Genomic DNA, 14,358 nt, shown 5'->3' on the forward strand with positions numbered 1-14,358 from the left:
AACGAGAAGATCAAGCTTCGGAGCATTATGGGCCGTTCATCGAAGATTGGACAGATCTGAACCATCCAGTGAAAATTTGGTCGATCCGACCTAAGGGAGAGTAGATCCAGACCCTAGATCAAGATCAACACCTTCGGATCGGATTGTTAGTGACTTTTTACCGTTGATCAAGCTCCAAATCAATTTCAGCCGTCCGTTCAGATCTAGATCTGATTTAAAACAGAGAAGTTACAGTGTTTGTGGTTGTCGATCTCCTCCGCGCAGCTGCATCCCGAGGCATCATTTCTCTGAGATTTCGACCCCTTTCCTTTCTCCAATCATTCTCTCAAGCTTCAATCTCGGTGGAGAGCTTCTCGTCAGCTTCATCCCGATCATCTGGAGCCATCGGCGGGTGTTCTCTCCGGCGAAATTTTTCTCTCGGCAAGCCTCTGTTTTCGTCAGATTTGGAGGTGTTCTTCCAAATCTGAGCTTCGATTCCCATCAGCAACGTTCGGAGGTGGTCCGGCGGCGTTCTTGAGCTCCATCCGACATCAAACCATCACCCGCATCTTCATTCCAGATTCAGATAGCTTCGGGTAGAAGAAATCTAGCATTTTCGGCACTTGAGTGGGTTTAGGGTTGTTCTAGCTCACCGGGGGTGGTCTGTCGGTGTTGTTGAGCATACCTCGAACTGAGACGCATCTGAGGTTCTTCATTGAGGTCCGGAGTTGGGTGTTCTCGACTTTGGCACTCTTGTGTGACGGCAAGAGCGTGAAGATTGTGTAGATTGATTGTGAGAATGGATTGGTTACCATTTTTAGTTCATTTTATTACTGTTTTATAGCTTAAATAGATTTCACTTATGTTTGTTTTGTTTTTAGCAAGTAGTTTAGCATTTCATTACCTTGTTGAAGCTTAGTTTAAGTTTTATTTGATGTTAGGTTAATTGTTTAGGGTTTAATTTTTGTTTAAATCATATTTAAATGCTTCTTGTTATTTCATTCCCAATTTAATTCAATGATTAGATTTTAATTGCGTCTCATAATTTCATATTTAGTTTAAGTGTGTTAATGGTTTAATTATGACGTAGGGTGACAATGCGTTATGATTTGATCATTGGTATCTAGTTAGATTTCACTATTGCTTTAGATTAATTTCTTATTTGTTGTGCTTTACTTTTGTTAAATTTAGATTCAAGCTTAAACCCCCATTTTCATATTAAAACCCCAAAAATAGAAATAAAATACAATCCTAAAATTACATCCTACCGTTAATTCCTCGAGGATCGATCTTGGGCTCGTTATTACAACATGATTGTGTAGTAAAGGGGTTCATGAAATATACATTGTTAATTTGATAAGCTCATTCGTGACACTAAGTAATAATTTTAGGTTTATCACTCAACCGCGTCGCTTGAGCGAGAGGGGAATACACAGGTCGATCGAAGGAACCGATGTCCAGTCAGCCGTCTAGAGGAAACAACGACTGGTCTGCCCGATCAGCAGGAGAGCGGGTCGAACGGGCCATCCGTCCGGCTCGGAGTATGCCATTGATAGTGAATAATGAACCGATATAATAAAAGAGGAAAACACTGAGATATTTAATCCCTGGCTAAATTTTCTGTCTTACCATTTTGTAAAAGTCTTTCTTTTTCTTCTGCTCCATTTGATCTTATCCATTCTGATGTATGGGAGCCCTCTCCTATTCCTACAAAAGGAGGTCCAAGGTATTATGTTTCCTTCATTAATGATTGCATTGGTTACTCTTGGGTTTATCTTATGAAACACAGGTCTGATTATCTTACAATTTTCAATAATTTTAGAGCTCTTGTGAAAACTCAACATTCTAGTGTCATAAAGTGTTTTCGTTGTGATTTGGGGGGTGAATACACTTCGAATCAATTTTCACATTTACTTGCTTCTGATGGTACTATTCATCAAACCTCGTGTACATATACTCCTGAACAAAATTGCGTGGCTGAACGGAAACATAGACATCTTGTTGAAATAGCTCGTTCATTTTTATTGTCTGCTAGTGTTCCTAGTGCCTTTTGGGGGAAAGCAATCCTTACTGCTGCTCATGTCATTAATAGAATTCCAACCTCATACAATTTAGGTTTGTCACATTTTGAAAAATTGTATGGGTATGCTCCTGTCTATTCCTCTTTACATGTTTTTTATTGTACTTGTTTTGTCCTTCGTTCACATACAAAGCATAATAAGTTAGCCTCTCAGTCTGATCTTTGTGTCTTTCTGGGTTATGGTGTTAGTTAAAAAGGATATCGTTTCTTTGATCTTGTTAGTCAAAAATTGTATGTCTCTCGTCATGTTGTGTTTCTTGAACATATTCCATTCTTTTCTATTCCTGCTAGTTCGCATAATATGACAAAGTCAGATCTACTTTGCATTGATCCTTTCAATACCGACACTGAGGAAGCTTCACCCACAGCTTCTACTGGTAGCTCAACTGAATCTGGTACTTTGGTTCCCGAGATATCTGCTCTACATGCTCCTCCTTCTACCACCACCCAATCATCTCCTGAGATTGCGGATGATCCTTCTCTCCACCGTCGTCAATCAACTCGTGTTCGTAAGTCTACTAAACTACCAGATTTTGCTTACTCTTGTTATTCTCATTCTTTTGCTTCATTTGTCGCATCTATTCATTGTCTTTCTAAGCCCGTATCCTATAGAGAAGCTGTTTGTAACCCACTTTGGCAGAGTGCTATAGCTGAGGAACTAATTGCTTTGCATCAGAATCATACATGAGATTTAGTCTCATTGCCACCAAGAAAACATACTATTGGTTATCGTTGGGTATATAAAATCAAAACTAAATCTGATGGATCTATCGAACGATACAAAGCTCGTCTTGTTGCTAAAGGTTATTCTCAGGAGTATGACATGGATTATGAGGAAACATTTGCTCCTGTTGTAAAATGACGACTGTTCGTACTCTGATTGCTGTTGCTTCTGTTTGTCGATGGAGAATATCTCATATGGATGTCAAGAATGCATTTCTAAATGGTGATCTTCATTAAGAAGTTTATATGACACATCCTCCTGTATTTCACACCAACCTGGTGAAGTTTGTAGGCTTCGTAAAGCGCTTTATGGTCTCAAACAAGCACCTCGTGCTTGGTTTGAGAAATTCTCTACAGTGATTACTTCGTTTGGTTTTCATCCTAGTAATCATGATTCAGCATTATTTGTCAGATGTATGAGTGCAAGTCATATTCTTTTATCATTATATGTTTATGACATGATTATTACCGGTGATGATTCTGATGGAATTGCTTCCTTGAAGTCTGAGTTGGCTCATTGTTTTGTTATGAAAGACTTGGGTATACTACGTTACTTTTTGGGCATTGAGGTTTCTTATTCCTCGAAAAGTTATCTTTTATCTCAATCAAAGTATATATCTGATTTGTTTGAGCGTGCTCGTCTTACTGATAATAGGGTTGTTGATACTCCTATTGAGACTAATGCTCGATATTCTCCATCTAATGGTTCACCTTTGTCGGATCCTAATTTGTACAGAACTATTGTTGGAAGATTAGTTTATCTCACCGTGACTCGTCCAGATATTACGTATGCTATTCATATGGTTAGTCAATTTGTCGTTGCACCAACTACAGTTCATTGGGCTGCTGTTCTTCGTATTTTTAGGTATCTTCGGGGCACTCAATTTCAAAGCCTTTTATTTTCTTCTATTTCATCTCTTGAGTTACGTGCATACTCTGATGCGGATTGGGTTAGTGATCCTACGGATCGCAGATCTACCACTGACTTTTACATTTTTCTTGGTGATTCCCTCATTTTTTGGAAGAGTAAAAAGCAAGATGTTATTTCTAGATCTTCCACAAAAGCTGAGTATCGTGTCATGGCCTCAACTACTTGTGAGATAGTTTGGTTATGTTGGTTGCTTGAGAATATGGATATCTCTCTTCATCAACCTACTCCGTTATATTATGATAATCAGAGTGTTATTCAAATTCCGCTCAATTCAGTTTTTTATGAACGGACGAAACATATTGAAATCGATTGCCACATTACTCGTCACCATCTTCAGATTGACACCATCACATTGCCTTTTGGTCATTCAAAACTACAGATTACTGATATGTTTACCAAGAATCATTCTGTTTCGTGCTTCCGATTTTTATCTGACAAACTCTCAATGCTTCTGGCTGTAACATCGTGAGTTTGAGAGAGGATGTTAGATTATATAATTTATATTATATAATCTATTAGAATTATTTGTTTATAATCTTGAGGGCAATTTGATCTTTTACCTTTTCAGTTCAGGGTTTAGATTTAGTCTTTTATCTTTTCAATTTAAGATTTAGATTTTTCTTATAATTAACTATATAAAGATTTTGTACATTTTATTTCTTAATTAATTTTAGATTCAATAATATAATATGATTAATATTTCCTTCTTTTAATTTCTATAGCTCAAATGATAAGTTAGTACCTGAAATCATTACGTGCTCAGCTGCTGCAGGTGGCAATGGGCTCACCAAAATAATCACGGTCAAATATTCTCAATCAACTAGATACAAGTCAGACTGTCAGAATCAGTTTTGTGTTCTCAAACGAACACAACTCTTCCTTTTCTAATCGACGGTTTAATAACCACGTACCTAGTGAGTCGAGTCAGAACAAAGCTCAATTCTTTTTGCTTTAGTCACTATTTTAAATATTAATAGCCATCCGTAATTCCTAATATGAATTGACAAGGCATTAAAAATAAATATAATCACCTGGTGTCACCACCAGACCAAAGCTCAATTCTCATTTGCATACGGAAATACATAATTTATTTAGATGATGTAATTGGCATCTTCTCCATCGTTGTCTCTCTGCCACCGGTCTATTCTTACTTTTGTAATGTCGCTCTAACTGACAAATCCAACCGACACGGCCCGGTTAAAAAGGTTCCAAAAAAAAACGGGAGAAAATACAAAATTGCAATCATGGAAGGTAAAGTTTCGCTCCGGCCCATGTTTGTAGATTTTGCAGTCCACCTTTCAAACTTCGACATATTTCATTTTTTTAAGTTTTAAAATCTTAGAAAGTGCGTTAACGCTATAATTTTTAATTATTTTAGTGGAAAGAAAAGTTAAAAGGGTCTGTAGGATTATAAAAGGTGCTTTTCAGAAAAGGAAAAGTCACAAATTATAATAAGTTTATCACTGACAATTGTATTGATTTTGCAAAGCATTTCATGGGTTTGTCGAGTTGGTCTGCGATTTAAGTAAAATTAAAACACCCTTAATTTTTTTTTATTAAGATGAGTATTATATATACATGTTTTTAAAAATTAGTATTTAAATAACTCTTGGAGGCATTATGATAATAAAATAAAATAAAAACTATGAGGCATTTGGGGGCACAAAAAAGTTATCTTGTTTACTGGAACCGGATAAGTTAGCGTGTTCCCTCGCTTCCCGCCGTAGCATTACTCATGGACCCAGCCTTTCTTCCGCCGCGAAACTCAGGAAGGTCAGCGCTTCTCGAGCAAGAAAGGCGGAGCTTTCCCGTGTTGTTGAAGGTGATTTGGTAACCTCGAAATGTCGCGCCTTTGAGGTTTGAAAGCCCTTCGAGTCCTCCCGTTTCTGTTTTTTTTTCTTCTCAGGTTCCGGAAGAACTCAGATGGGGGTTGCAGGATGGGTTACGCCTGGCCAGGTGCGCGGATTTTTCTTGGTTATCGTGAGTTTTTGAAGTGATTTAACGGCAGTTGAAGAAAAAAAATTTGTTTTTTTTTGGGGGAAAATGCTGGGATTTTATGTCCGACTCTACTAGGGTTCTTTGCGATATTTTGTGGTTTAGTCGAATGCTTTGGGCACTAGATGATGCGATTTGGGCGTGTTTTTTCTGCAGATGGCAGTACTGATTGGGTTCATTCCCATCCTTTTGTCATGGTTGTATGCTGAAGTGCTAGAGTTCTGGAACAACTCGAGGATTTTGAGAACGCAAGTTGCTTAATAGATTTCAGAATTCAGATTACTCTCATCAATTATCATTTCAGAATTCTGATGTTGATCAGTTTGTATCACACATTGTTCTATCCTTGATTATTTTTTTCTCCATTTGCTAATTTTAGTGGCAGGCCTGAAAATGGCAATTTCACTGTCTCTGATGACATTTTACTCGGGGGTGAAGCTAAAAGCCAATTGTTGGAGGGAGGCCATTTGCCGACATCTTCAAGAGCTCACAAACAAAAACCAGGACTTTTCAGGTTTCTCGAATAAAAAATAGCTATCTTTCTCTTAAACTCTATGTTTGCCACTGTCACTCATAAGTGCACTTGTTTGATGCCGCTACTTAGGTTTTTCATGATTGACAAGGATTTTCTGATAGAGAACCGATCAGTATTAAGAGCCGCGTAAGTATTTGCATGGTATTCTAGCTTAATAGAAAGAACTTGTTCAACTGATACATTGTTGGTTTTCAGATCAGAATTTGGAGCTTTCTTGGCTTATTTCTACCTATGTGATAGAACTGATCTCTTTGGAGAATCCATAAAGGTTCTGTTGCTTCACGATCTACTGAAAATGAATACATTCCAACTTTACACATTTAAAGTTTGTACTTCACAAATTATATGATCTCATGAACCACCCAGAACCTCTTGACAATAGAGTGATTACTATACCAATCACATGCTCCTCTAATCTGGCAAAGTTTGCTGGACCGCACATATTCAGCCATAATATGAAACAAATATATGCTCCAAAACTCAAAAATTATGTAAGGATATTTGTGGCCTAGCCCACCATTATAACACACTGCTATAGATGAATATCCAGTTGGTGACGGAGTTACCTCACTCTAAATAATTCCAAGGGACGTGAACTTATTCTGAATTCAGAATAATTCCAGATTTTTATAATTTCTTCAATCTGAGGGGAATATAATTGAATTTCCTTTTGTCTTTTGCAGAGCTACAACAGGGATCTTTTTCTTTTTCTGTATTTCCTGCTCATTCTTGTAGCAGCAATGACCTCTTTCAAGATCCATCATGACACTTCTCCATTCTCGTCAAAATCAGTTCTATATCTCAATAGGCACCAAACCGAGGAATGGAAAGGATGGATGCAAGTAAGATAACAATTCTCTGAGGAAAGCATTTATGTTCCTTGTACTTGGTTCATATTCGGTTTACTAGCACTACAATCTGTCATCCTGGAGAATTTTGAACTCTAGAGAATTTTATAACTCAGATTGTTGAGGTTGTGACTAGAACTTGATACCCTCTTTCCTCTTTAGGTACTCTTTGTGATGTATCATTACTTTAATTCAAAAGAATATTACAATGCCATTCGTGTTTTTATTGCTGCATATGTGTGGATGACTGGATTTGGCAACTTCTCATATTATTATATCCGGAAAGATTTCAGCTTCGCACGATTTTGCCAGGTGATAACCTTTCAAATAATGTTTCCGTTCTTAGAAACTTCACTTCCAAATCTGAAATCAAAGCTAGAGTCTTTTTCCTGTTGAGCAGATGATGTGGCGATTGAATTTTTTAGTGACATTTTGTTGCATCGTTCTTGATAACCACTATATGTTGTATTACATCTGCCCCATGCACACATTTTTCACCCTGATGGTCTACTGCTCACTTGGAATTCTTAACAAATACAATGGGATTGGATTGGTGATTGCAATCAAAATTGCTATATGCTTCTTGGTGATCGTTATAATGTGGGAGATTCCTCGTGTGTATGATTTTGTTTGGAGCCCTTTTGCTTTTCTTTTAGGTGGGTATCATTAGAACTTGACTCTATCTTGTTCGCTTGATCCCAATGTCCAAACTGATAAATATACCTTAAATTTCAGCATACAATGATCCCGACGCCACGAGGCAATACCCACCGATGCATGAATGGAATTTCCGTGCTGGCCTAGATCGTTATATATGGATATTGGGAATGATATATGCCTACTTCCATCCGACTGTAAATTCCTGTCCATATTAGGGAACATGTTGGATTCTGGTCGATAATCTGACACCTTAACAATGTTATGACCGTGTGTATCCTTGATACAGGTAGAAGGATGGTTGGAAAAATTAGAACAAACAGAAGTGAAGCTGAGAATGTTGATCAAAACTTGTATCTCTGCAATCTGCCTTGCGGTATACTTCAAATTCAAGATTTGTTCCTTACTCAATTTCTTTTTACCCCATTTGTGTTTCCAAATTACAGGTTGGTTATCTATGGTATGAGCACATTTACAAGCTTGAAAAGTATACTTACAATCGATACCATCCATATACATCATGGATACCCATCACGTACCATATTCTCTATCTCGTTCCATTTTTTTTTTTGTTATCAATGAATTATAACTATTGCTGATACGATCATTCTGCAACTATTGGGAAATCAGTGTCTATATCTGCTTGCGGAACATCACTCCGGAATTTCGAAGCTATACCCTTGCACTTTTCGGGTATTGTTCTCATTCTTTCACAACCATTGCAACTGTTGGTTGATTATATCGGAGACAGGTTAACTGAAAATCTTGCTACAATAAGGTGGCTCGGAAAGGTGACACTGGAGTTCTACATAACACAGTTTCATATATGGCTAAGGTACACACTCCTATATTTTCATTTGAGTTTGAAAGTGTACCTTAACATTTTACATGAAGCTTCCTGGATCGTGTGTGTGACAATGCAGATCAGGGAAGCCCGATGCACAACCCCGAAAACTACTGTCCATCATACCCAACTACCCGATGCTGAACTTTTTGCTCAACACCATCATATTTGTCACTGTAAATAAACATTGAACACCAAATTATGAAATTAGAGATTGATGCATACATGGAGATCAAATGGAGTATTAACTTGTCATGGAATTCGTCCTGCAGGTCGCACGCCGAATATTTGATCTGACAAACAAGCTGAAGCTGGCAATTATACCAAACACGGACAACAAGCAGTTGCTCTTCAACTTGATCTCAGGAGTCCTCATCTCTGTCACCCTCTATGCTTTGTCATTGGTTATAGTCGGTTATAAATAAGCAGGTACACATGCTTCAAATCTAAATAAATAAACATCTCTCTGTATCTTGCAGTTGTTGATATACTTCTGTTGTTTCATTTGTCTCTAGATAATGTAGGCATTTGAGTTCTGAGTAAGAACTCGAGGGTGGACTCTCTGATAACCAAGTACCTTATTTGTTTTTTGTTTTGTGAATCGACATTTGATTTGAGGTGTTGATAGTAGTTTCTGGCTCGGAGGAGAGTAGATTTTATGTGCAATGAACTGGTGTAAACATGCAAGTATGCATTCTGTTCTGTCCATTTGCTATAATATAATATGAAATCATTATTTTACGATAACAAAGTGTTGTGCATGAACAGTTCGCCTAGATCTACTATTTGTTCGATTGACCTTTGATCCATCTAACAAACATTACTTGACCTACTCAATGTCTGGATCAACATGTTCATCGATCTGCTGGTCCACTTATTGGACCAATGATTAGGAATTCATCCAGTTCAATCTTCAGTTTGATTTTTTAGCGGTACCTGATCTAGATATTGTAGTGCATCTACGATTCCAAATCAGATCTGACCAATTCAACTAGCGAAACTGAAAATATATAGTAGTGTATCTTTTTTGCAAACACAAGTACTTACTGAGAAACTTTGTTCTTTGCTCATGACACATCAAAAACTGCAACAAGAACAACACTTGATATTACGGATCAATCTGGTCGGTGTGGAGCTTGTGATAGAACTGAAGGAAGCTAATGCTCATACTCTGTAGCAATGTGAAGCAATGTCCACCAGCCTAAAACAACATTGCAGGGGGCATTAGCAAATGAGTTGAAGAAACATATGGATGATCAGCAAACTTAAACTTCAGTGAAAAGATGTAAGCAAGACAGCTAAAGAACTGAAGATGAACAAATTATAATCTTGAGATTCTCAGTGAAACATTTAAGCTACTTGTCACTGTTAAATAATCCGGTGCAATGATGATGCATCTTAGACACAAAGATGTGGAAAAGAAGCTATAAGAAGGCAGACTGCAAAATATAGTGGAGCAGTGTTTTATTTATTTATTTTTAAAAGGGAGCACTTTTTAAAATTTTGCTCAGTTATTATTTAGCCAATTTGCCCAATTATTATTCAGCCAATAGTTATTGTTTAAATGTATGATCACCATGAGTAATTTAAAGTCTCCATGTAAAAAAAAAAAAAAAAAAAATTTGATGTGGAATTATGCTATCAATGTTAATCTTCTGGATCATGATGGATTTAAGTGTCCTTTTGATTTAGCCTTTTAAGTATTCTGCCAATGATAATAAATTTATCATCTTAATTTTGATAAAATTGAGGATTTAAAATATTATAAAGTTATTTTTCTTACAAGAAACTCTAATGTTTTCGTTACGTTATATGAAAAATATGATGGCAGGAAATTTAAAAGAGTCTATAGGACTATATGCCACTTGAAATCAAGATGGTGATAATGTAATATTTACTTGATAAAATATTTATATTATCAAAAATCACAACGGGTGTTTGGTCTAGTGGTATGATTCTCGCTTCGGGTGCGAGAGGTCGCGAGTTCGATTCTCGCAACACCCCTGAATTTTTTTTAAATATTTTCCCCCTCATTTAACGGACCGGATCAATTTTTTTTTTATGTTTTTCCCCTCATTTAACGGACCGGATCTTGCTCTGTCAGGGACGCGCTCCATCATCGCTGGAATCTTCCCCGGTCGTTTCCCCTCCACCAGTTTCGCGTATCCCCCAATCCCTGAACTCTCTCCGCTTCCTTCTCTTCCTCGAGCACGGTACCGGCGTCCAGTACTCGCCCCGCGCAGTGCGTTTCTCCTTTAAGATTCCCCTCGTTCGCCCGTTTCTCGTCCGATTCCCTCAGGTGCAATCCTTAGGTTTCTTTACCTCGCATTTCGTCTTCTTCTTGCCTTCTGTGTATTGATTTCCTGGTATTTCGGAATTGAGTAGATGACGATTTGTTCTCTACTGTTTAGTTCGATTAATGGGCCTTTTGCTGAAAGGAAAATTGTGGAATACTAAAGCTACGATCTTTACTCTTCTCTACTTAAGCGTTTTTCATCATTAATTTCTTCTTATTTTGCATCATTACTCATTAGCCATCGTTATTATCGGCTCCTCTATCCAGTTCTATGGCAAAAGTTCGAGCCAGTTTCTTGCTATTAGTTCTTAGAGTATTGAATCAATGGATACTTCCAATATACTCATAAGAGAATTGGAAGAGTGAGAAAAGGAAGATTTTGATGGAACCTTGCCAAAAGTTTATTGATTTGGTACAATTTAAAATTAGATGTTTCCTAAGTGATTAGCTAATTGATGATCGATGATGGTGATGTATTTTTGCATTATGATAATTACTAAATCATTTGGTTGCTTTGTTGATGAAAAATGTTAAGAAATATTACTTTCAGGAGATGTCTTTTAGTTCTCCTTTTGAAGAACATACAGCCACCAATGAAGGGGGCCGGGAATGGAGTTTCCGGTCCTTGGGGATGGTCACTTCGTATTTGAGGATTAGAATTTGGTTTATCGTGAAGATGATAGAGCGCAGCAAGAACTCGAGGAACAATTGGCTGATGATACTCAATCAAATGTTAGTGCAACTGCGCTTGGAAACATGTTGTCAAAGGGGAAAAGTGTAGAAATTCTCATGGTGGTTCTCATCACATGTCTTCAAGTGTAAGTATTGCCACAAGATGTATCATGGTACCTACACCCGCAAAAATCTATGAATGCAAATAAAAAGGGAAGTTGAGAACATTGAGAGCTCACCTAATGTCGTTCCTTTGAAGCTCAATGCAGGTTCAGGAACAACTTAGCAAGGACTTTCTTTGCCTTTGTCCTATGTAAGTTCTTTTGAGCAGGAGTATTCGACGCAGGATAGAGATGATGTTGATTCTAAAGTAATACGATGCTTATGTGCTAACGACCTCCGCTTCAGTGTTCTGCGATCACCATATTGGGAAGAAATGGTATTGCCAATTAGTCAAGAATTGGGCTATGAAAGTCCCTCTTATGAGAGCAACTTCCATAAGTAGAAGTGGCCACAATTTGGAATTTCAATTGTATCAAATGGTTGGAGGGACAAAGAACCTGCCTTTGATAAACATTTGGGCTTCAAACCAATTTGGATCCATGTTCTCGAATGCCCTTGACTTTGTAGCAGTTGAGAGAAATCACAGAAAGGCATTTCTGATTTCATGTTAGAAGTAATCGAGAAGGTGAGTTTGTATGTTCAATTGATAACGACAGTTCAATCGACTGCAACACTTCTAGTGATGAAGTGGCACAAGTGTATCCTCACTTATTTTGGAATCCTTGCATGATTCACACTTCAAGTTTGATACTAAAGGATGTTATGAACACACCTCCTTGGCTTAAGCAGACATATCAAACCGCTAAAGGTATAGTTAGATATCTCTTATACCATCCCCATTCTGTCAATATCTTCCAAGATTATGGAGATTGGATTTACTGAAAGTCACAGCACAAGAAGTTGTTTAGTATACAAGATTATCAGACCAATATACAAGATCATCAAGTTTTCTGATCAAGATGGTCCTCTTATCGGCGAGGTATGCGAGAAAATGGATGATATGCTGGGGGAAAATTAAAGAAAAATCTGAGCGGGCTTGAAGATATCTATGTAATTGTGGAAGAAAAGGTCCTTACAGGGTGGAACAAGAAGAAATTTCCCTTACACTGTTTGACCTACACACTCATTCCAAAGTACTACGGTGAGGAATACCTACAACTTCCGGCACCGGGATGTAGGAAGAGATGCCCTCCAGGTAGATTCATTCTTTGGTTCATTTATTGATCCTCCTTTGTAATACTATTATGATGTTTTCATCATTAATCTTGCAACTTGTTTTCGGTATGGTTTTTAAGAAGTTGTGAACTTGCTTTTGTATGCAGATCAAGATGATGAGGCATTTGAGGGTGCTATTGCTGCCATATGTAAAATGCACCCAAATGCTGATCGCCAGGATGTTATTCGCATACAATTTCTGTCCTTCATTGAGAACAAGGGGAAGTTCTCTTCACCCATAGCCAAGAGAGATGCCAGAAATCCCAAAAACAATGTTTTCCAATAGTGGAAGTTTCATGGTGGCCATACAAAGGAGCTCAGTACATCAGTTCTTTTTCAGTTGAGAGACCACGGAGTACCATATCCAAAGTGCAAAGAGACAGGCTAAATTCGAGTTATGTTGATGATCTAGCATTCATACATTCGAACTTATGGTTATTGTCTAGGTAGTGTCTTTTCCCGTTTCCCAAAATTCTAATTTGCACGATTTAGACAGTTTCAAGTATGCATCATCGAATGGTACTTAGGATCTAACTCCAGGTTTCGTACTAGCATTCTTTCCTTGTCACTAAATTTTTAGCTTCCAACTTTCTTCGGCTATTGACTGTTTTTGTATGTTCATTTAGGCGTAATCCCAATTACAAGTATGCTGATCGTCGATGAATCAGTTTTCCAGTGGGAGGATTTGTGCTTCATGGGTCTGGACGATGCTGATGACTCATTGTTGAAACATACTTCTCATTCTAGTAATCCTATACAAGAGCTTTTGCGGATCATTGAAGATGTTCCCTTTACCGATAATCCATGTGTGCAGTGCAAGCACAGGGAGAGGAGGCCTAGCTGGTATTCCAAGTAGGCTTGATCACTAAGGTAAGACAGAAATTTTTATGACCTCGACTTTGTTTTGCTAGTTTGTTAATATAGATTAAGCTTAATGTTTGAATGTAGGTGTACTTTGACAAAGATTATCTATCATGTGCACATTCTGATGAATTTATCTTAAGTTCAAATTCTAAAGCCTTTGTTTGCTTGGGTGGATGGAATGGGAAGGGTGAAAGGTCGAAGAAAGGGGGCGGCGACAGAATTGGTTGAGGGAGGATACTGAGTTTGTTTACTTAGGAGGATGGAAGGGGAAGAGAGGATTAAGAAATCTTCCATATGCTGACTCGTCATGTTTATGCCCTGCCCCTTTAACCAATTACTACCATTTCTTTTTGAAATACATTATCACCATGTATTGATGAGAGGTTCGAGGAAGAATCAATCCATAAAAAGTCAATAAATTTTCCAAGCCACTCGCACAAGTTTCAATTTTTTGTTTTTCAAATTGCACCTCATGAATTGTAAATGCTTAATGAGCACACCTTAGATATAGTTTCACTTCATCAAAAACACATTGATGATCAATAATTGTTTGGTCTAGCAAAAGTTTTTAATCCCCTATGAAGTTCTATAAATTTATTTCTACAATCCCTTGAATTTTACGTTCTTCCATTTTTCATTTATGCCAAATGGCATGA

At 37.5% G+C, this 14,358-nt stretch overlaps 1 protein-coding gene, 1 long non-coding RNA gene and 1 other non-coding gene across 6 annotated transcripts; all 3 read left to right on the forward strand.

Moving 5' to 3' along the window:
* Positions 1-5,395: 5,395 nt before the first annotated feature.
* Positions 5,396-9,339, forward strand: LOC122055820 (protein REDUCED WALL ACETYLATION 2-like). Its single transcript, XM_042617460.1, has 17 exons — positions 5,396-5,535; positions 5,620-5,669; positions 5,865-5,956; positions 6,088-6,222; positions 6,313-6,369; positions 6,439-6,511; positions 6,927-7,085; positions 7,254-7,403; positions 7,492-7,747; positions 7,827-7,945; positions 8,038-8,124; positions 8,195-8,283; positions 8,379-8,441; positions 8,527-8,583; positions 8,672-8,768; positions 8,865-9,021; positions 9,108-9,339. Exons 2-16 carry the CDS (start codon positions 5,637-5,639, stop codon positions 9,015-9,017), a joined length of 1,620 nt encoding a protein of 539 aa, XP_042473394.1. The 5' UTR covers positions 5,396-5,535; positions 5,620-5,636; the 3' UTR covers positions 9,018-9,021; positions 9,108-9,339.
* Positions 9,340-10,524: 1,185 nt separating this feature from the next.
* On the forward strand, positions 10,525-10,596 carry TRNAP-CGG. Its single transcript has one exon. It is a non-coding gene; the product is annotated as a tRNA-Pro (tRNA).
* Positions 10,597-10,669: 73 nt separating this feature from the next.
* LOC122055821 lies at positions 10,670-13,855 on the forward strand. 4 transcript variants are annotated; one of them, XR_006132934.1, is made up of 6 exons: positions 10,672-10,891; positions 11,439-11,706; positions 11,830-12,818; positions 12,946-13,284; positions 13,465-13,708; positions 13,787-13,855. It is a non-coding gene; the product is annotated as an uncharacterized LOC122055821 (long non-coding RNA). The 4 variants fall into 4 exon arrangements; XR_006132933.1 differs by having other exon boundaries at positions 10,670-10,891; positions 11,439-12,818; positions 12,946-13,378; XR_006132932.1 differs by having other exon boundaries at positions 11,439-12,818.
* The last annotated feature ends 503 nt before the right edge of the window (positions 13,856-14,358 follow it).

This window comes from Zingiber officinale, chromosome 3B, assembly GCF_018446385.1.
Source record: "Zingiber officinale cultivar Zhangliang chromosome 3B, Zo_v1.1, whole genome shotgun sequence".
Lineage (NCBI taxonomy): Eukaryota > Viridiplantae > Streptophyta > Magnoliopsida > Zingiberales > Zingiberaceae > Zingiber > Zingiber officinale.

Excerpts from the sequence above, each read along its gene's own strand:
- LOC122055820 (XM_042617460.1), top strand. The coding sequence starts at position 5,637 with ATGGGGGTTGCAGGATGGGTTACGCCTGGCCAG. Across the intron at positions 7,748-7,826 it reads CCCTTTTGCTTTTCTTTTAG|CATACAATGATCCCGACGCC; the intron begins GTGGGTATCATT and ends CTTAAATTTCAG. Across the intron at positions 8,769-8,864 it reads ACACCATCATATTTGTCACT|GTCGCACGCCGAATATTTGA; the intron begins GTAAATAAACAT and ends TTCGTCCTGCAG.